This window comes from Carettochelys insculpta, chromosome 3, assembly GCF_033958435.1.
Source record: "Carettochelys insculpta isolate YL-2023 chromosome 3, ASM3395843v1, whole genome shotgun sequence".
NCBI classification, from domain to species: Eukaryota; Metazoa; Chordata; order Testudines; family Carettochelyidae; genus Carettochelys; species Carettochelys insculpta.
In genome coordinates this window covers 149,788,926-149,810,085 of record NC_134139.1, presented here as the reverse complement: position 1 = coordinate 149,810,085, position 21,160 = coordinate 149,788,926, and the positions used below count along the sequence as shown (strand labels likewise).

The following is a 21,160-nucleotide window of genomic DNA, read 5'->3' as shown; positions in this document are numbered from 1 at the left end:
ATTACTCCTATTCCATACACAAAAGTGACCAGTGTTTAAAATTACTAATGTTCATATCAACAAGTTATCTCTGGGCTTGAAAACTGACACTGCAATTAGATTAACAGGGGCCATGGATGTTCACAACAGTCTTTGTTGCAGGCTACCTGCAAACTCAGCCAAATGTTACTACAGTGGCTAAATTCTGCTCAGATCTGTAATGCTCCCTTCAGCAAGGAGGGCTGAGAACCTCAGCTTTCACTTAAAAAAAAAAAAAAAAAAGTAAGATTCTGGAGACTCTGAATGTGTTACATTGGTCACCTAATGCATCATCCAGGTTGTCCCTGCCAAATGAGCTGTTTGATACCCGAGATCTACACATCTGAATAGAAATACTCACAAAAATAAACGGCTCCATTAGTGTTAAGCATTAAAAAAAAGTGTCCTACCTTACTTGAACCACCGCTACCTATTTGTTTTAATATGGTGTACACTTTTCCTTTAACAAGAAGGCATTCATTTGAAGGCACAGAAGTTGATACCTGAATAAAGGAAAAATTAAAATTAAAATTAAAACAGTTATTTGTACAGGTGCGGTAAAACTAGACAGAAGCTTGCTCACTAATACTGTAAACGTTCCAACTGCATTGAAAACATTCCAGTCCCTAAACAGGAGTAGCATGTAAGGAACAAACATCATCATCAACAAAACCAAAAAAACCCCCAAACAAGCTAATTTAATCAAGATACGTGCAAAAGGAGACAAAACAAAGATTTCACGGGCAATCTAACTTTTGGCATTTCCTAAGCTGTTTTTTTTTTTTTTTTTAACTTGACAGCTTTAGAAAACAGTTTTAATTATTTTTATTAGCTACAACACTGTTACACACACATCTTCTTGAACAGATCAGAGATATGTCATTGGGTCACTCTGAAGTTTGTCTTCGGATTACAAAAACATGTATTATTTTAAAAAAATCAAATTGTATTTCATTTAAAGAAAATATGCCTTTTTTTTTTTTAAATGAAAAAGCATACAAGGATCAGTTTGAATTTTACCCAATGGTATCTTTCAGACATAGATACTGAGAAACTATATTGACTAAATTAAGGTTATATGAGTTTAGCAATTAACAGAATTGGCAGACTACTGTTAGAAATTATCACTAATTTGGAAAGTAACATGTACTTACTAATAGGGTTATCAATTAATTACAACTAACTCACATGATTCATTCAAATAAGCACAATTAATAGCAGTTGTAATCATACTGTTCAACAGTAGAATACTAATTGATACTTATTAAACATTTTTGGATATTTATCTACAATTTCCTGGATATTGATGTCAATTACAATGCAAAATAGAAAGTGTACAGTGCTCACTTTATATTATTTTATTACAAATACTTACACTGCAAAATGAAACATAATTCGTATTTTGCAATTTATCTTCTACAAGTACTGCAGTGTAATTTCTTTGTCCTGAAAGTGAAACTTACAGAAGTAGATTTTTTTTCTTAATTACATACCTGCACTCAAAAACAAAAAAGGTAGAACTTTAGAGCGTACATATCCACTCAGTCCTACTTCTTATTCAGTCAATCCCTCAAAAAGGTTTGTTTATATTTGCAGGAAATAATGCTGCCCGCTTCTGGTTTACTATATCACCTGAAAGAGAGAACAGGCTTTCGCATGATACTGATGTAGCCAGAATTGCAAGATATTTATATGCCAGATGAATAAAGATCTTTATGTTCCTTCATACCTCAACCACCATTCCAGAGAACACATGACTATGCTGATGATGGGTCCTTCTCAGTCATGATTCCAAAGCAGTAACGACCAATGCATGTTCACTTTCGTCACCTAAGTCAGATGTCACCAACACAAGGTTGATTTTCCTTTTTTGTGGTTTGCCTTCTGTAGTTTTTGTGCATTGGAGTGCTGAAAGCATTTGCTGCACTTTGCCCCTCTCAGATTTTGGAAGGCACTTCAGACACTTAAACCTCGGACTGAGTGCTCTAGCTATCTTTAGAAATTGGTACCTTCTTTGCATTTTGTCAAATCTTCTCCTCTCAAAATGAAGAGCATGTGCTAGATCATCATCATCTGACACTGTTATTACATGAAATATGTGGCAGAGTACAAGTAGAAAACAGAACAGGAGGCATACAATTCTTCGCTACGGAGTTCTGTGACAAATTTATTTAACACATTTTTGTAAACAAGCATCATCAGCACAGAAATACGTCCTCTGGCATTATGGTCCGAGAATGAAAGGGTATACGAATGCTTAGCATATCTGGCACATATATACCTTGTGATGCTGGCTACAAAAATGCCATGTAAATGCCTGTTCTCACTTTCGGGTGATGTAAAGAAGTAGGCAGCATTTTTTCCTGCAAATGTAAACAAAAACTCATTTGAGAGACTGGCTGAAGAGGCAGTAAGACCGAGTGGACTTCTAGGCTCTAAAATTTTACATTATTTTATGTTTAAATACAGTTTTTGTACGTAGTTCTACATTTGTAAGTTCATCTTTCATGACAGAAATTACACTACAGTGGGTGTATGAGAGTGAAAAATACCATTTATTTTGTTTTACAGTGCAAATGTGTGATCAAAAATAATAAAGTGAACACTGTACACTTTGTATTGTATTGGAATTGAAATAAATATATTTGCAAATGTAGAAAACAGTCAAAATATTTAAAATAAATGGTGTTCCATTATTATTTAAATAACTTCACAGCCCTATTTAGGAGATAAACACTCATTCTCCTAACAGGGAATCTTGAAATCTTGATAAGATTATTAAAATATTGCTAACTAGCAATACAATTATAAAAAATCTTTATGTCTGTCCCAAACAAAGCATTTAATAATGCAGGGTGCAAAAAAGTCTACCTACACTTAGGCTGCGTCTACACTAGCTCCCAACTTCGAAGGGAGCATGGTAAGTAGGGTGTCGGGCGATTAATGAAGTGCTGAGGTGCATATGCAACACTTCATTAAGCTGATTGGTCCCCATGGCAACTCTGAAGTGCTAAACATCATAGTGCTGGCTTGCGTGTAGCCGCGGCTAATCCACAGGTACGTCCAAGTGCCTGGGCTACTTCAAAGCCCCTTTACTCCTCAAAAGTACACGCAAGCTGGCACTTTGAAGTTGCCATGGGGGAGAATTAGCTTAATGAAGTGCTGCATACGCACCACAGCGCTTCATTAACAATCTCCCGATGCCCTACTTACCATGCTCCCTTCGAAGTTGGGAGCTGGTGTAGACACGGCCTTAATATCTCAAGGACTCAAAGGACTGAAATGTTTCTATATGTAATGATATTCCCATGTATCCAAAGCCAATTCTTGAATTTAAAGAATAAAAATACTGCACTGTGGTCAGTTTGTATTTTGCCAATTCACTTTTGTTTGGTAAAAGAAACAGAAAAAACAGCTTACTATGTTTATTGCACACTTTCTTTCTTTTCTTGGTTTCATTCCACTTTCATATTAACAAAAATAATGTGCTTTTAGTTAATCCATTTTTCAGTTAGCAACCCGCTAACGTATTTCTGAAACTGACCTCTCAAACCACACTAGCTACTAACAGGGAAAAGGACCATAATCTATTTCTCCTTTCCCACTGCCTCCCTAAGCTTACTGGCTGTTGTGAAGGTGGAGACTTCTGCCAGTCTACACTTCTGCTCTTTTTGGATGCTTCTCAGCCATGCATAGTTCTAGTACTTCCTAAACCAAAGCAGCAGGAAACAGATCTAATGCTTGCCTCTTTTATCACTGTCCAAAGGGATCTAAAGCAACAGCAGGAAAAAAAACCAACACATTGCAGCAGAGATATAGTAACAAGTTGTTGGCAAACTCATGAAGACATCACCACACTTGAATTAAGTTCCCACTCCTCCACTTAACCTTTAAAATAAAGCTAAGATTTTAAAGATATTGACTGAATTCTCTCAAGAAATCTTTTATATTCTGGCTGAAGGGATTTTTGAAGCCTCAACTTAACGGGGTTAATATAAATTTCAGAAAAACAGCACAGGGGTAAAAACAGTTATTTTATGATTTCAGGAATGCGAACTTCTTCATTCCTGCTCCAGAGGAGCCATAGACACAAATGTTAAAGTGAATTAAATCTATACAACACACTTTTCGCATACTGAATCAAGATAAACATGGGGCTTAAAAATCTTGGATATATATACACGCATATGAATATGATTCTCCCCCCCCCGCCCCCCCAAATACAAGGAGATACAATTCAGGTTACATTACCTGCAAGCCCATTTGGCTTTGAAATGGAGTTGATGGTGTACGTGGCTGGTAATATGGAACCCGATTATATGGGGTGGACGCTTGACACCCTGGTGGGAAGTCATTCTTTACAACTGGAGTTCTGAAACTGAGAAAAATATTTATCAAATAGAGGTTTGTGCCTAATCCCCTGTATTACTACAAAATAAAATAAATAATAATACTATCTCCATCTAGCTATTTGTAACAGTATTAATAAGCTGACTCAAAGTATTCTAAAAGAGATACAAGTATCATTCACATTTTATAGAAGGGGCAACTGAGTTGCAGGTAGCACAACTTGCCCATAACCACCCAGTGGCCAGCAGCAGCACTGGGAATAAGAACCCAGGTCTCGTAAGTCCTAGACCAATGCCCTATCCACTGGGTCGGGGTCTGCAACCTGCAGCTCTTTAAGGACAACTTTGTGGCTCCTGACATTATAATTGCAAAGTTACAAAACACACACACACACACACACACACACACACACACCACCCCCCTCCCTAATTATTTTTGATAAGCAGTGAATGTCTAAAAGCCCAATAATGAACATCTCATATTTAAATAGCAAACTATATGTGATCTCGAAACATTTGATAATTCTCCCAAGCGTCCTCCACAGAGAGATAAAGTTAGAGGGTGAAAGTCAGGAAGACAGTGGTACAAACACACATAAAGCGCGAGGAGATACAATATGTAAGAAGTTTGTGAACCTCCTGCAGTGAGCATGTATTGCATTACAAATCACTGTGCGCGCTGTTCTTAAAACAGGGGTTACAAAAAGTATGGTTTAACGTTATTTATTAAGGATCGTATTGAAACTATTGAGTTTTTTTACCGAACTGGAAAAAATTGCTCTTCTTGCTATTTTGGTTGCCAGCCTCTGCACTAGGTCACAATGCTTCATATGAAAGGAGGTCTGTTACAATTTGGAGTCCATATCTTATCCAGTCTGTCACTGAGTCCCTATGTCACTACTATATTCATGCTCATATTCATTAGTACAGTTGATTATATATAAGCTTTCAAACTTGAGATGAAAAAGTACCTCTCAAATTTAAACCATGTTTAAATAAAACACAAACAACATAATCTTCAGACCTATTTTCTAAATGTTAAGCAGTTAGACGGGGTTCTGCCAGCAAAAACCCCCTTTTTCAGCAGCCCCTTATCCTTGATTTTTTTCCAAGCATAAGGGGCTGCTTACACAATATTTCTTTTATCATCATCACCACTACCACCACCCAGTATGGCCCCATGCATCATTTACTGCAAGCTACCCAATTTTTTTACTCAAGACAGAATGTCATTTCCTTATGGGTTTTTCTATGGTGTTCTCATTGGAGTATCCAAGTGCTTCTCAAACATCAATGAATCTTCAAAACATCCCAGTGAGGCATATTATCCCCACTTAACAGATAGGAAATGATAACCTCTGTGTAAGACCAAAAAAAAAGTGTTCATAAATTTTAAATGCCCAACTTCACACAGCTAGAGATAAATGGTTTTGTTTTTGTTCCTTTGTTTAAAATGACATTATCCAAAGCACAACTCCTTTTAACTACAGTGCTCAGCCTTCTGAAAGTTCAGTACCAACTAGTGGCCAAGTGAAAAGTGTGTTTCAAATAATCTGCCTAGAAGCACACATAAAGGGGGAGCAGAAGGACAGAGAGAAAGAGGGGAAGGAATCCTGGATGGCATTCCACTACCTTCCCCATGAGACCACCCCCTTGCTCTTCCTCAAGTTTTCTAATTCATTTATATCTTCCAACATCAACAACCAACAAAGCAGGAGTCCTATAAAAAGATCCATTCACTACACAATTCTGATCCCTTCCCAGAGCACAAGCCACAGCCCCCGAGTATGGAATTATATAATTCAAGAGCATTGATGTACTTTCACAAGTACCTAATTAAAGGTTGCATGAGCAACCTTTAGTTCTGACATTTCCTTATTTTTGAGAGCTTAACTTTTCAATGTTTATGTTTTTTCAGACGTTTTCTACACACAAAATGCTGCAGCGCTTCAATGAAGACATTACTGAGGCAACAGGCATCTCCCTTTGGCACAGGCACTCTACCTCTTCACCAGGCAGTACCTAGGTTGGCAAGAGAACTCTCTAATTGACCTAGAGCTGTCTGCACTGGGTGCTAAGTCAGTTTTAAATGCACTGTTCATAGGGTGTGGATTTTTCACACCCTACTAATGTAGCTACACCAACCCAATTCCTCAACTGTAGTTTTTCAGTCTTAAGTTTCTGAAAAAAAATATCATGTGAAATTGTACGGCTTCATACATGGAGTCATCAACTGAGCTGGCAAAGCTGAGGATCCACATGCTCTCTCTCTATCCCTTGAGCTAACAATAACTGGTAATGATAGACTGATCCATCTAGAGGTGAACAGTTACTAGAACCAAGTTTGGGCAATAACTTTTGATGGGGGCCACTCCAAGAATTTTGTAAGTGGTCACGGGCTGCACTTCTTTACTACATTAATGGAGGGAACATGGGGTGCAGAATGGAGGTTGGGTGCAAATGGGAGCTTGGGTTACAGAAGTGAATTTCAGGAGAGGATGGGATTGTGACTTGATGCAGGGGATTGGGATGAAGGAGGGGGTGCCTGTGGGACGCAAGTGTCTGGCAGGTCAGATACAACCCCTGCCGGCCATATTTTGCTCACCCCTGTATTAGGGGGATGAGAAATACTGTCAGTGGGTATCACAGTCATGTGCTTAACTTCAGAGGAATGTCAAGACTCAGGAATCCTAGGATTTGTTCTGATGACCGTGCTCTAGTTATCGTAAACCCTTCCACCCTTGCTCTCCCATGGCTCTTTACTCTCGCCTCCCATCACCCACTCCAACCCTTACCATTTCCTTCCTAATACATTAACCCACTTTTCAAAGTTACCATTCCTGAAAGGAAACTCAAGTTCAACTACTCCAGAATTTACAATACTAGTTTCTCAAACTTTTACCAATTAACTGTTCAAGCCAATATGGTCCTTTAATCACAATCACAAAATTAGGGATTCAAAAGATAAAGCATCCTTTATTAGTTACCAGAGAAAAACGTTGAAGTATTTGTAACCAAGAGCAATATTTGAGATTTAGTACCGAAGTTCTGATTTTGGAATTTAATGTCTATATGTTCCTTAAATTCTGAAATCATTTTGATTTCATAGAGTACTGTTCTTGGTATCATGCATAAAGATGCATAGAAATCTTTTCCACTGACTGGTTACTCTGGGGGGAATTCTGTACAACCATGAACATGCAGAATTCACGTCCAGTGCAGAATTCACCCCATCCGGCAGAAAATATGTTCTGCCTGGAAAGTGCTGCACTTCTGCCTTACACCCATCAGAGGCTGCTCTGGCACCAGAGTGACATTCTGACCATAGTGACAGATTAGCACAGAGTGGGACACAGAAGGCTGCTGTGGATCAGACTAGGATTCAAAAGGGCTAGTAGGAGGTAAGGGAGAGACTGGGGTGGAGGCTCAGGAGCTAGAGCAGTACCACTGAGCCAGAGACTGAATGGGGGAGGGCGGTGGCAGAGAGCCATGTAAAGATGGATGGGTGGGGTTCAGGAACACATGGGGATGAGGGGATTTTAATTTTTTGAACCAGAATTCCCCCAGAATTAGCATCTAAACATTCGCAATTTAGCAGCCCTCAACTAAATTATCTTACAAAAGGTATTACAAAATAACTGTGATAAGTCCATTTAAACACACACACACACACACACACACACACACACACATTACCAGGCCATATAGTCATTCAATGTGTTGTTGCTTGGCGTCCCACAAAAATATACTGGATCTTTTCCTTTAGGAGCAGCTTCTAGTGGTGATGATCTTTTAGAAATGGGAAGGATAGGATGTTCAAAACTTGATCGCTTTCCCTAAGAAGAGTAAAGTAGACTGTTTGTTCAAAAATTCTCAGGTAGAGTACGAGCACATTAGTCTCAGTTTTTTGGTATTACACAGGAACTCATGCACATGAAGTAACAGTGTAAGCATCTGCATACATGCCAACAAATAAGAAAACAAGAGAACCTGACAAGACAAAATCACCACTTTTTGTATATCCTATACAAGAAAAGAATGAGGTCACCTCTGTGATGCTCTTGTGCGTCACTTCTGGAACCTCCCACTTCCTTGCAGAAGTAACACAACTTAGTTTTATCTGCTCCTCTTGTTTTCTGTTACTTCCAAGACAATTGGACTGTTGCTCATGACTTTCCAGACACTTCAGCTCTGGCATCTTTGTCTCTCGATGCTGCACATTTGTTTCTGAAATGAGTCATTTTTCTTCCATTGTTAAAGGAGACAGATTCTAGCACAGGGATGGGCAATACTATAGTGGTGGCAGGCCACTCCAAGATTTTGGTAAGTGGTCAAGAACCACACTTTTCTACAAAAGTAGTAACTATTATCTGGTTATAATGTTCCTTTAACAGGCATTCTAAAACAGAAAAGCACAATTAAAATGCTTGTTCTGCTTTGGACTGGTAAAAATTTAGTCTTATTAGAACAATTACCTTCTTTTCTTTTTGTTGAAAGACTTGAATCTGTTTTATTTTTTAGGGTTACAGTTGATTCAGTTGGAGTTTCCAAACTCTCCTCATCTGATATCCGTGATTGTACACAGCTGTCACCTTGTAAGGACTAAAGAAAGCAATATCTATTTTTAAAAGCATCAAGAACCTGAACACAATATCTGACATAATTTCCTTGTATACAATTTGCTACCAAATAAATGCATTCTTAGCCCTAAACTTTAAATGCAATAAATGCAAACTTAGAACTTCACACCTCTGTAAACATTCCAGTTATTACCCTTCTCTAAGTGTTTCCTATTTCTTGTATGTTTTCTCAATCAAGTAAATGGTTTTAGTATTCTTAATCCAAATCTCAGTTGTTTTATGCCAACAACAAACCTGCAAATCTTGAACACACCCCTTTTTGTTAATAAATCCTGTTATTTGTATTATCTTCTTGACTAGTGCTGCACATTGCATTACTTATGCTGATAAAAGACTTTTCTTCCTTTTGTCTACCTCATAAATGACCTGCTCCTCTGTATGAGTATGGGGGTGGGGCCTAAAGACAGAACTGAAGCAGGGAACTAATCTATAAGACAAAGGAATGAATTTTAGAGACACCAATTTAATGTATTTTTAAAAATCCAGCACATGCAACTAGTAAGAAATGAGCCCAATATGCCAATCAATTTGCTATCTTCAGTCAAGCTTCACAAGTGGAAAAAATTCAAAACAGACCAATGGAGAAGAGCTATTGACTTGATTTTCAGAGCATTTCCAACTTCCATTAATTTAATACAGAACTGCAGCTTCTGCACATCTCGAGGTATCATCTCCTTGGCAAAGTGCCTCCGACAATTAAAATAATCAGTGATGTTCTACATATAGGCTCTCTAAAGAAGAATCTAAAATAAACTTTTGTGAGGATATAAACAGGTTCATATAAACAGGTTCATCCTTAATATTTTAGTCACTAAATAGTAATTTAAATTTCCCTCTGAATTCATATTACTAGAACCAGTTTTGTTTTCAGTCACTGTTTTCACTTTCTCCCAAATGAATCTACTGTTTTCATAATTACTTATTCAAAACAGAAAAACAAAGATACCTTTAAATCTCCCAGGTCATATGAATCATCCTCATCAACTTTTGGTTCATGCAGTAAGAAAGGTGTAAGCAAATCTGCGCATTTAGAGCCAGATACCTGCCTATTTTATATAAAAGACAACATTAAGAGAAAAAGCATCCTCAGACTTCAAGATTAAGGGACAAATGTTCATCTGTTTTGAGCCAGCTGTGCAAATCCTGGACAGATGTCACAAAATAAGAGCAGTGATGATGTTCAAACAGCACAATGACCTGAAAAATCTTGAAACGTACTGATTTAACTTTTCACATTTGCAGGAAATTATGGAAGGGGATCAAACAATTATTTAATGACAAGTACAAATTCAAAATGCTAAGCTTTACCCATTGAAAACAAAAACTGGCGACATACCCAAAGTAAATATCCTTAAGCTCCAAGTTTTCAAGCAGCATTTCTTCACCTATCTGTACTTTCTACCATTATATACGAAAATCTCTTTTCCTACGTTTGCATGCCCACAGTGCAATCAATGCTTACTAACATTTACCATTAAAAAATCAACCCTTTCCAAGCCTACCTATACTCCCATGCAAAGATTTTACTTGAGTGGCCATCTGAAAAAGCTACTGTATCATGTATTCATACTTGTAGCAATATCATAGGGTAATTTTTCTTATAATCATTGAGTTTTTATACCCAACTAAGTTGTCTATGTCCTCAAAATTGTTTTATATCCCATATCTTTGAAAAGCAAATGATTAAAATCTACTGTGTTGCAGAGCAATCAATGTAACTAACTGTACCTCTTTGTAATACTAGTTGTAAGTGGAACATCCATCTTCTTCACAGTATCTCCATTATCAGTTACGAACTTAACAGGAACTCTCCCAAATGGGAAGACCTAAATATTTAAACAAATTGAAAGTTATCTGATCTAAAAAACAGGAGAATGGAGTGAGAAGAAAGAAGTGAGCATTCAAATTTTCCACCTGGTTAGATTTGTTTAACTGCTTTAAGGGATTGCGACCGACAAGAACTGCATCAAACTCCTGTGGAGAGTTGTTGTTCTTTTCCCTAAAAATAAGAAAATAACCCGTAATTATCTCAACAGTAAGAAAAAAAAAAAAAACACAACAGAAGCAACCAGTCTTGAATAAAAATAAAAGAATTTAAGTTATTACCCAAGAGAAGATCTGGGGGCATTAGCAGAAATTTCACCAGAATCACTTTTCTTCCTACTCTGCATATTTCCAGCCATGTTTTGAGCACCAGATTCTTGTGTGCTTGATACTATAAGTTAACAATTAGTTTGAATTATTTAGTGACTACCAAAGAAATACATTGCATAGTTCAAAATAGGAAACTATCCTAAGGTATCAATAACTGCAGGATTTTAATGTACCTAAATGAATAAGTTAGCTGCTGAAGGAACAGTTACTAGTTTCTCTGTAACTGTTCAAGTTGTGTTGTACACATCCATTGTGTTGCCAGAGGATACGCACATGCCTTGAGCACAGTTGCTAGAAATTCTGCCCTGTTCCCAGTATCTGTTGGGTCCACTGTGGCATCCTCTGCTGCAGAGCACTCATAGTGCTGACATACAGGGCCTGGCAGAACTTCATCCCCTCAGTGCTTTCTTTCGGGGCAACTCCAAAGAGGAGTAGCAAGGTTAAGGGGTGGAATGGACATGTGCAATAGATTCTGAAGAAAACTTAGAGAAAGGTTACCAACCATTTTTATTTCAAGTGGTAGCATGTGTCTATTGTACGTGACTTGCAAGCAGCAGCGTAGGAAGTGGGGTCAGATTTGTTGGGCATGAGGACTGCGAAACAGTTTGACCAAAACTGCCATTATCTCTGGCTTTTAATGGCCTAGTGGACAGAAAAAAAAAATCATCATCAATAACTGTGGGCTCAGCGACCGTTGGTGTCTGATGCCTCTCTCACTATTTCCTTCCATCTTTCCCTACCCAGTGCAGAGTGGCTTAGTTTCTGCAGACTAGCTCCGCACCAATCTACTACATCGTCTATCCATTCTCTGTGGGGTCTTCCTCTCCGATTCGAACCATCCATTATGCCGAATACTAGGGTCTTTATTTTTCATTCGTCATTCATTCTGCAAATACGTCCAAATAGTTGTACCTTCCGTTTTATAACCTTCTGCAGCAGGTTCTCTTTCGGCTGTATCTTCCTATATAATTTCTCATTGGTGACTGTCTTGCATCCATCTTATTTTGAGAATCTTTCTATAACAACTCCTTTCGAACACCAATATTCTTCTTTTTGAATCTTTCGTTATCACCCACGTCTCACATCTGTACAACATGCTGCTGAATACCCATGTTTTCAAGATGCCCAGCTTCGTTCTTAAGCTAATTGCTTTGCTTTTCCAGATCTTATCCATTGCCTTCAAACTCACTCTTAATTTCGCTATTCTAGTCGCTATTTCCTTCTTATAGTCTAGATCACGTTATGTTGCTCCCCAGATATGTGAACTTCTCTATATTTTCCAGTTCAATACCATCCACACTGATCTTCCTTCCTATTTCCTTATCTCCAAATACCATTGTTTTTGTTTTATCGATGTTCATAATCAGTCCGTACTGCTTCCCTTCTTCGTTTAACACCCACACCATTTTCGCTAGCTTCTCCTCATTTTCCTCAATAACAACTATATGATCCGCAAACGTCAAGTTAATTCTTTTCCTGTGCACAGATATCCCTTCTACCTTGATCTTGTCCATCGCTCTCTCCAGGTGTGTGATGAAGATACTTGGCGATATTGGATCTCCTTTTCTCGCACCGTGTTTTAAACCAACTTCCCAACTCCCCACATGTTCTCACCACTGCCTCCGCACTATCATTGATATCTTTCAACAACCGTATTAGTCCGCCATCCACTACGTAAGACTCCAACACCGCCCAAGTCAGTTTCTGATTGATACTGTCAAATGCCTGTTGAAAAATCGACGAAGCAAGTGTATATGTTTTTGTTCTTTCGTCGAGATTTGTCCGCTATCAGCCTTAGTGCCAATATCTGCTGTATGGTATTTCTATCTTTTCTGAACCCTGCTTGCTCATCTGCTATATGTTCTTCTATCCGCGATCTTAATCTCTCAGTCAGTATCATCATCTGCACTTTACCTAGATGACTCATTAGGGCAATCATTCCATAGTTCTTGCACTCCAATGTACTTCCTTTTTTGGTATTGTCACTAGCACAGTTCCTGTCCATTCATTAGGTGCCTTCCCTTCTTTCCATGCTGTATTACATAGTCAGTGTATTTCCTGATTCATGCTTTCTCCGCCATATTTGATCATCTCTGCCGTGGTCTTATTTCCAGGGCTCTTGTTGTTCTTTAGTTGTTTCACTGTTTTTTCTACTTTCTCCTTTGAAATATCGGTTTCGCTCTCAATGCTCAAGGGAGATCTCTCTTTCAATTCTTCAATCAGTCTCTCTGAGACACTTGGGTCCAACTGTGCTTTGTATAGATCAGCGCAATATCTCGTCCATCACTACACAATCTTCTCCCTGTTCATGAGCACTTCTTCATTCTCATCTTTCATCACCATCTGCTTCGATTGCCATTTCCTATTAATATTCCTAATTGTTTTATACACCTCCCTGGTCTTATATTCGCCATAATACCTCTCAATATCTTCACATTGCTCCTCTAACCATTTCTCCTTATCCTTTCTGGCTGCTTTCCTTACCTCATTGCATTTCATCCTATATTGCTGTTCTGCCATCTCAGAAAAACATCTTCTGATCTTCAACGCTCTTTTCTCTTGAACCAACTCCAGTGTCTTCTGGGTAATACACTTTTTATTGATCTTTTCTTCTTCTGGAACAGTCTGCTCAATTGATGATCAAGGTGTTGCTCTGTAGATGTCCTGTATAGAGACTTGCACCAGAAATGCTGCTGATTATGCTTGAGACCTCGTGAAATGGGCAGTCAGTAGTACTTGCAGTGGAACATGTGCCTGTTCATAGAATGTGCAAATGCACTGTATGATCCAGGAGGAGATTCTCTGAGATGAGATAGGGAGGCCTTTTATTCTTAGCAACTATCACTACGAAGAATTGAGTAGATCTTGAGAATGGTTTTGTCTTTACATATGGAATGCTAGGAAATGTCTGGCATCCACAGATTGGAGATGTTGCTCCTTATTTGCATGTGGTTTCAGGTAGAAAACCAGTAGGAAAATCACCTGATTACTGTGACACTTTGAAACCACCTTCAGGAGGATGGCAGGGTGCAGGTGCAGTGTCTGGGGCTTTGATGTAAGGACAGGAAACTCAGAGACTTTCTGGTTCAAGTAATAGTCCCCAGAAAGATCATTTCCCCGGAAAGATACAACAAGGAGAATGTTGCCATCTGTTCAAACAGGGAGAGGGAGATTCTAAGGTTTTGTCAGAACAAAGTTTAGGTCCTGGAGTAGGGGGACACAGGGATGGACTCCCTAATTTGTGGGTATAGCCTCTCTCGGCCTTCAAGGAAACAGATCAACATCGTGTAAGAAAATGGATTTCCCATCACGGCAGGGAACTGACAGGGTGGAGTGCTTATATCACTGTGAGGTGTACCTCAACTGATAACACTAAACCTTGCTATTTCAGGTTAGCAAGTACCAAGGACAGTCTGCAGGAGCATTTGCATGGGTGAGACTGCAATGGGAAGCCCAAAAAGGAAAACATTTCCAACCTGGTTGGAAGCTGTGGTTCCTAGCAGGGCTACTTGCTATCTAACACGATTTGGTGGATCTACACCAAGTAGAAGAAGTCTGTGCTATTCAGCCAGGAAGTTTCCCTGATGAAAAGTGGAGAGTGCTGAGATTTTAGTGTCACAGGCAAATATGACTCTGAGAAATTAAGTCTTGAATGAGCGAGAGTGGTATTGGTGTTGCTACAAGAATGATTCAAAAATCTGGTGAACCAGTGCTGATGGGGCCAACCTGAGGCTGTGGACATTACCTGCACTTGGTCTTGCTCGATTATGAGCAGATAGGGAGGAAAACGTAGAAAAAGAGACCTGTCCATCACATGCTTTGAATGCAGTCGTGAGTGAGCCCAGCCTATGGCCTCACAGGAAGCAAAACTGGTGACACTTTCTGTTGAGTTAGGTTGCAAACAGCTCTACCCATGGTATTCCTGGTAGACAACCTTCATGATGCCTGCATGAAGGGACCATTTATTGTAATTGGAGATGGACCTACTAAGGTCATCAGACAGACAATTTGTTCTGTGCTCTGGGCAAGTAAGAAACCTCAAGGTGGATTGAATGGGCCTCAAACTCCCATAAGCAAATTTCTTCCTGACAGAGAGAAGGAGCAAGCTCCCCCCTGCTTAGTTAGGCAGAACATGGGCACAACATTGTCCATAAGCACTAACACTTTTGTCCAAAACATGAAGCAGAAACACTTGACTGGCCAGGCAAATTGCCCTGAGGTCTCTGACGCTCAAAGCAACAAATGCTCTTCCACGGACCACAAGTCTTGAATTCTGAGGGACCCTAGGTGAACTCTCCAGCCTAGATCCAACTCATCTGAGACTAGGGCTATTGAAGATTGGGGACTGAGAAGTCTGCACTGGGAACAGCTTTGTGCTGGACAATACTGGTGCCCAAAATCAGATAACAGCTAGGGCGACTACCTGCTCCCTTTTGCCCACTGGTGCTGCAACTGCGGACTTTCATAGTGCTGGTGATGGTGGTACCAAGAGCACCAGTAGATCTCTGCTATGCAAATGCCTCCAGAGTGAATGGCACCATATCACTGTTGCCACATCATCCTTCTAGCTTGGGAAGATCGCTGGGGACTGACATCAGAGGTCTGTGTATAAATGACAGTCCACAGTACCACCAGCAAACTGGAAGCAGAGGAATGGACTGACCTAGGTCAAATTCTGCTCTGCTTTCTGAATCTACCCTATTGAGTTGGAGAATGTCCCCTCTCAGTCAGCTGATTGTTATGCTTATTTCTAAGCACTGGGAATGGTGGGTGCGGCAAAGACTTCTTATTGCAGGATGAGCACTGTGCACAGACACCGAGATACTTTGTGCTGAGTCCAAGCAGCTTGGCTCAAAAAAAGTTCTGACGACCATTTCCATAAACAGGAACTTTAGCTTGGCCTCCCTGTCCTTCCTTGTATGAGGCTTGAAATCACAGCAGAGCTGACAGTAATCTCCAATGTGATCATTACCCAGGCACTTCAGGCAGTTAGTGTGGGCCATCCCTTTTAGTGACCTTGTTGCAGGAGGCACAGGGCTTGGAGCCCAGTGACTGGGAAATGCTTCGTCACTGGAGAAGACAAACACCACTAACTGATGACAAAGTGTCAACTAGGCTCTCTATGATCTATTTAGACTTAAACTACACAGATGTCCAAAAATCAATGAAGGAAACAAAATCCACTGAGAACATCTTGCTGTAGCAAGGAGAACAGTTCAGGTAACTGACACAGATACTTAGAAGGAACTGAGGTGGTGCAGGTTTTTATATTGGACTATGAGTAAACATCACCAGAATACACCAGTCAACCTGCCAAATACAGAAAAAAATTTGCAGCAACTGTTCTCAGGACACATGTACATCTACAACAGAAAGCACTCTGAGCAGAAAAACTCAAATTAGGTTTTAGATGGTGCCCATCACATCAATGTTGGGAGCTCTCAAACAATACAAACAGAGAGATAGCTGTACTAGTCTATTTTCTAGCAAAACAAAAAAGTAGTCCAGGAGCACTGTAAAGACTAACAAAATAATTTATTAGGTGATGAGCTTCCATGGGACAGACCCACTTCTTCAGACCATAGCCATAGCAGAAGAGACTCAGTATTGAAGTCACAGAGAACCAAAAATAGTAATCAAGGCTGACAAATCAGAAAAATATTATCAAGGTGAGCAAATCAGAGAGCAGAGGGGCAGAAGGTGGGGGGGTGGAGTCAAGAATTAGATAAAGCCAAGTATGCAAAAGAGCCCCAATAATAATAATAATAATAATAATAATAATAATAATAATAATACTTGGCTTTATCTAATTCTTGACTCCCCCGGCTCCGAACCCTCTGCTCTCTGATTTGCTCACCTTGATAATATTTTTCTGATTTATCAACCTTGATTACTATTTTTGGTTCTCTGTGCCTTAAATATTGACTCTGTTCTGGTATGGCTAGGATCTGAAGAAGTGGATCTGTCCCATGAAAGCTCATCACCTAACAAATTATTTTGTTAGTCTTTAAAGTGCTACTGGACTGATTTTTTGTTTAAATAGAAATAGAGTAAGTCTCTGCATAGAGTCAGGGCAGAGGTGAACTAGTATATCAGAATTCTTGACATCTAACTTTGCATACTCATATCATCCTACCACTCTGTTTTTTTGCACATAGACCAACTCTGATATTTTAAATTCAAACTGTATGTTATTAGAGCCACAAAGAAAATCTCAATTGTAGATGTCTAAAACACACTTTTCACATGCAGATAATGGAATAAACGGTTTTCTTTCTGTCTTTTGAAAGAACATCCACACTTCCTGGCTACCATACCAGAAATTTTGGGGAAGGTTCTAGGTTACTGAATACTAGATCTAAAATGAAAGTGGCATGTTAAATCATGGCTACAATATTGTTAGTACTATAGTATCATAAAAATGAGCAAAGCATGACTTTTATTTACTTTCCAGTAAGCAAACCTGTACTATACCATAACCTGATGATATTTAAAAAAAACATTATGACAACTTAGAAAAGTGGACATAGCAACTATTTTTGAAATCCCAAGGAAGACTGGAAAATTTCCAGATGACTGTAAGAAGGTGCATACACCTCTAATTCTATGAAAAGGGGAACAAGGACACCCTGGGGAATTACAGACCAGGGAGATTTAGGTCAGTACCCAGAAAGTCAATGGTGCAAATAATCAAGCAATCAGTTTACAAATTATTAAGATGAGGTGATAAGTCAACATGGACTTGTGAAGAACAAATTAGCTTTTTTGACAGGGGACGTGGCGAGTAGTATAGGTTGTGTATCTTGACATTAGTAAGGATTTGATACCATTGTGCATGACCTTTCCATGAACAAATTATAGAAATATAATAGTACTGTTATTGTATCATTCAAAAACCAAATATTTATTCTCCGTTGTAACTAGAGAATACTGAAATGCATTAACCTGTGAAGTTCTCTTTCTCTTCATCTGAAAGCAGATGCTTTTTCTCCAAGCGCAAGTTCTGCAGAGCAATTTCCAGCATTTCAGGAGGCACTGCACAGCTTTCCACAGCTTTTTGAAGAAGCTGCTTACACTTCTTTATATTTCCTAGTAAGCAGTAGATGACAGAACATTCATTAAAAAAAGGCATGAAAAAGATAATTAAACAGGCAATATGTTCTTAACGTCTTTTTGGATTAGCAGTCTGGTATGTACTGTGCATTATTCTCTCAAGAACATGATATTCCAACCCATGTCTGATTTTGTGTTCTCCCATTTGTCAGAAGAAACGGATTGCACATTCACCGCATGACAGAGGAAAGATGAAAAGCCAGCCATATTTTCACTTTGAGTTGTGCATCAGCATCATAGCAGATGCCTATGCTGTTGGCATTTACTCATCAATTACTATTACAACCCACTATGCTGTTTTATGCTCTCAAAACAGCTATTGTTTGAAGACGTATGCCAAGAAAGGCAGATTTAAAAAGTACAAAAAGAGTCTATAATCACTTTCTAGATTTGATAAAAACTGTGGGTTTTACCCACAAAAGCTCATGACCCAATACATTTGTTAGTCTATAAGGTGCCACTGGACTACTTGTTACAGATAATCCCGATAAATTCTGATTATTGAAGAGAACACAAACAGAAAATGTGACTTAAACCCAGAAAAACTAAACAAGAAATGTAAAACAAAAGTGACAAGACCACTAAGAAAAAGACAGCAGGAAAAAAAAACCAAGAACCACACACAAACATTCAGAGGAAGGGATGAAGAGCAATAATATTGATTAATTAAGAAAGAGTTGAGCACTGCATATTATTTCCAGATCTAATAAACACAAGATGTATTTAGTGGGCATACTAAAGCTTTTATTAAAAACAGAAATTATTTTAAAATGCATACATATATACATTTATACAATAATAATTACAGTAAACCCTTGAGTTACATGGGGGTTGCATTTCTGCAACCCCCGCATAACTTGAATTTTGGTGCAAATTGAGGGGAGCTGCCCTGGGCTTGCAGGACCCAGGAAACCGACCAGCCCAGCAGGACTAGTCAGTTTCCTGGCTCTCAAAGTGGCAGAGAGGCAGGAACCAGGGGGCAGCCTGGTTCCAGTCCACCCGCCACTTACGGGATCCAGGAAACTGACCAGCTGGTCAGTTTCCTGGGTCCCGCAAGTGGTGGGGTGCTGGGAATCAGGCGGCAGTCTGGCTCCTGGCTCCACTCAGCTTGCAGAAAGGGGAAACTGAGCAGGCAGCAGCCTTGTTCAGTTTCCTGGCTCCAGCCAGTGGTGGGGATCTGGAAACCAGGGGCATCCTGGCTCCCAGCTCCTCAGTGCTTCTTGGAGACAGGAAACTGACCAGGGCTGCTGCCCTGCTCAGTTTCTTGGCTCTGCGAGCAGAGGGGTGCCAGGAGCCAGTCTGCTGCCTGGTTCCCAGCTCCCCACCACTTCCGAGACTAGGAAATTGCACCTGTCAGGGGCAGCAGTCTGATTTGAGGCTCCCGTCCCTGACAGGAGCAGTTTCCCCGCTACCGGCAGAGAAGGCAGCCTGACTTGCAGCAGCTGCCCCTGACAAGTTTCCTGCTCCTTTCAGGGGCGGCAGTCACCTTAACCTGAGACATGAGCAACTTGACTGCGCATGTCTCGAGGGTTTACCATATTATAAAATTGTGCTTTATATAAAGACACACACATCAGAAAAAAAGCCTGCCTTGGCCAAACTTTGCCCGATGCCCCCAATCTTACCCAGGAACACTGTGAAATACTTACTTCTGCGTATCACTTATCTGTACAGTGCTTTGTATAAGTAATCAGTTAAGTCTGGTCCTCCTCTAGTGTCTCATTCCTATATTCAGCCTATTTCTGTTACCATTACTTGGTTAATAGGAGTGGTAAAGAGCTGCACTATGGAACTAAATGTCATTATCTTGCTGCTTACACACAATGGGGGTTAATATAGGTCCACATACTGGAATTTTTGCTAATTTTTAAAATCAGGGTATTCAAAATAACCTACATTACAGGAACATTAAGGTTGCAAAGCCAAGTAGACAAAAAAAATCTGAAGTGCCCATGTATAAGGCTGTACATAGTTAATTTAGCCCCTAGTAAACAAGCACTATGCCACAGTCTTTAAATATATGCTCGCTATTATTTTTTCCCCCCAGGGGACTCATGCCTCCTACAACTGAATGCATAATGAATCAAGATTTCTTATCTTCCTCTTTCAGTGTGTGACACCACACCTTAACTGCACACCATTCAAGCCCTGCACTGAAAACAATATTAATTTCCCCTCAGGCATTTTTATGGTGTTTTCACCATGGTACCCAAGAGTTTCACAAATATTAATATTTTTTCCACAATACTTTGGTGAGAATACACTATCATCCCCATTTTATAGATGAGGAAATATGGCAGAAATTAAGGTTAAAAACATCCACTAATTGTGGTGCCCAGTTCGAAACACCTAAGTCTTGACTTTCCATAATACTTCGTACTTTTATAACATTTTATATACCCAAAACACAGATCCACTCAACTTTAATTGAAGTCATGTCATGTTTGAAGTCATGAGTGTTGAGCATCTCTAATCTTGTCCCTTCTTTCATGTCAGGCATCAAAAAAATTAAAGACACAATCAGGCCTCTGAGTCCTTTTGTGGCAATGGTCCTAACCAACAAACACAAAGATCCTCAAATTCCCTACTGAGCTGCCTCCTAACTTTGTAGACACCTGTTTTGTGTTTCTAAAGCTCATGCTTTGGGGTTTCAGTTGGTCACTACTTCCTTCACCACCCCCATGTATTCTGAAAAGCTTTTGGTCACCTTCTTGGAAAGAATGAGGGATGGACATGGCTGGAGATGGGACACTGACAGGTGGACAAGGTTTCTGAGGTGACACCAAGTATTCTCTCTCATGTACTTAGCTGACTGGTTCTTAATCACATACCTCGGAACTAATTGCCATATGTGAGGTAGGAAAGGAATTTTCTCCCAGGTTAGAT

At 39.5% G+C, this 21,160-nt stretch overlaps 1 protein-coding gene across 1 annotated transcript in view; it reads right to left on the bottom strand.

Moving 5' to 3' along the window:
* Nucleotides 1-21,160, bottom strand: part of TTK (TTK protein kinase) — a 78,796-nt gene that overhangs the window by 33,578 nt on the left and 24,058 nt on the right. The window contains exons 5-14 of the mRNA XM_074988871.1: nucleotides 18,107-18,250; nucleotides 11,114-11,222; nucleotides 10,922-11,006; nucleotides 10,736-10,833; nucleotides 9,954-10,053; nucleotides 8,843-8,969; nucleotides 8,416-8,594; nucleotides 8,064-8,203; nucleotides 4,270-4,396; nucleotides 429-521 (exon numbers count right to left, since the gene is read on the bottom strand). Coding sequence (XP_074844972.1) covers nucleotides 429-521; nucleotides 4,270-4,396; nucleotides 8,064-8,203; nucleotides 8,416-8,594; nucleotides 8,843-8,969; nucleotides 9,954-10,053; nucleotides 10,736-10,833; nucleotides 10,922-11,006; nucleotides 11,114-11,222; nucleotides 18,107-18,250 — 1,202 coding nt within the window. The remainder of the gene's footprint in view (nucleotides 1-428; nucleotides 522-4,269; nucleotides 4,397-8,063; nucleotides 8,204-8,415; nucleotides 8,595-8,842; nucleotides 8,970-9,953; nucleotides 10,054-10,735; nucleotides 10,834-10,921; nucleotides 11,007-11,113; nucleotides 11,223-18,106; nucleotides 18,251-21,160) is intronic.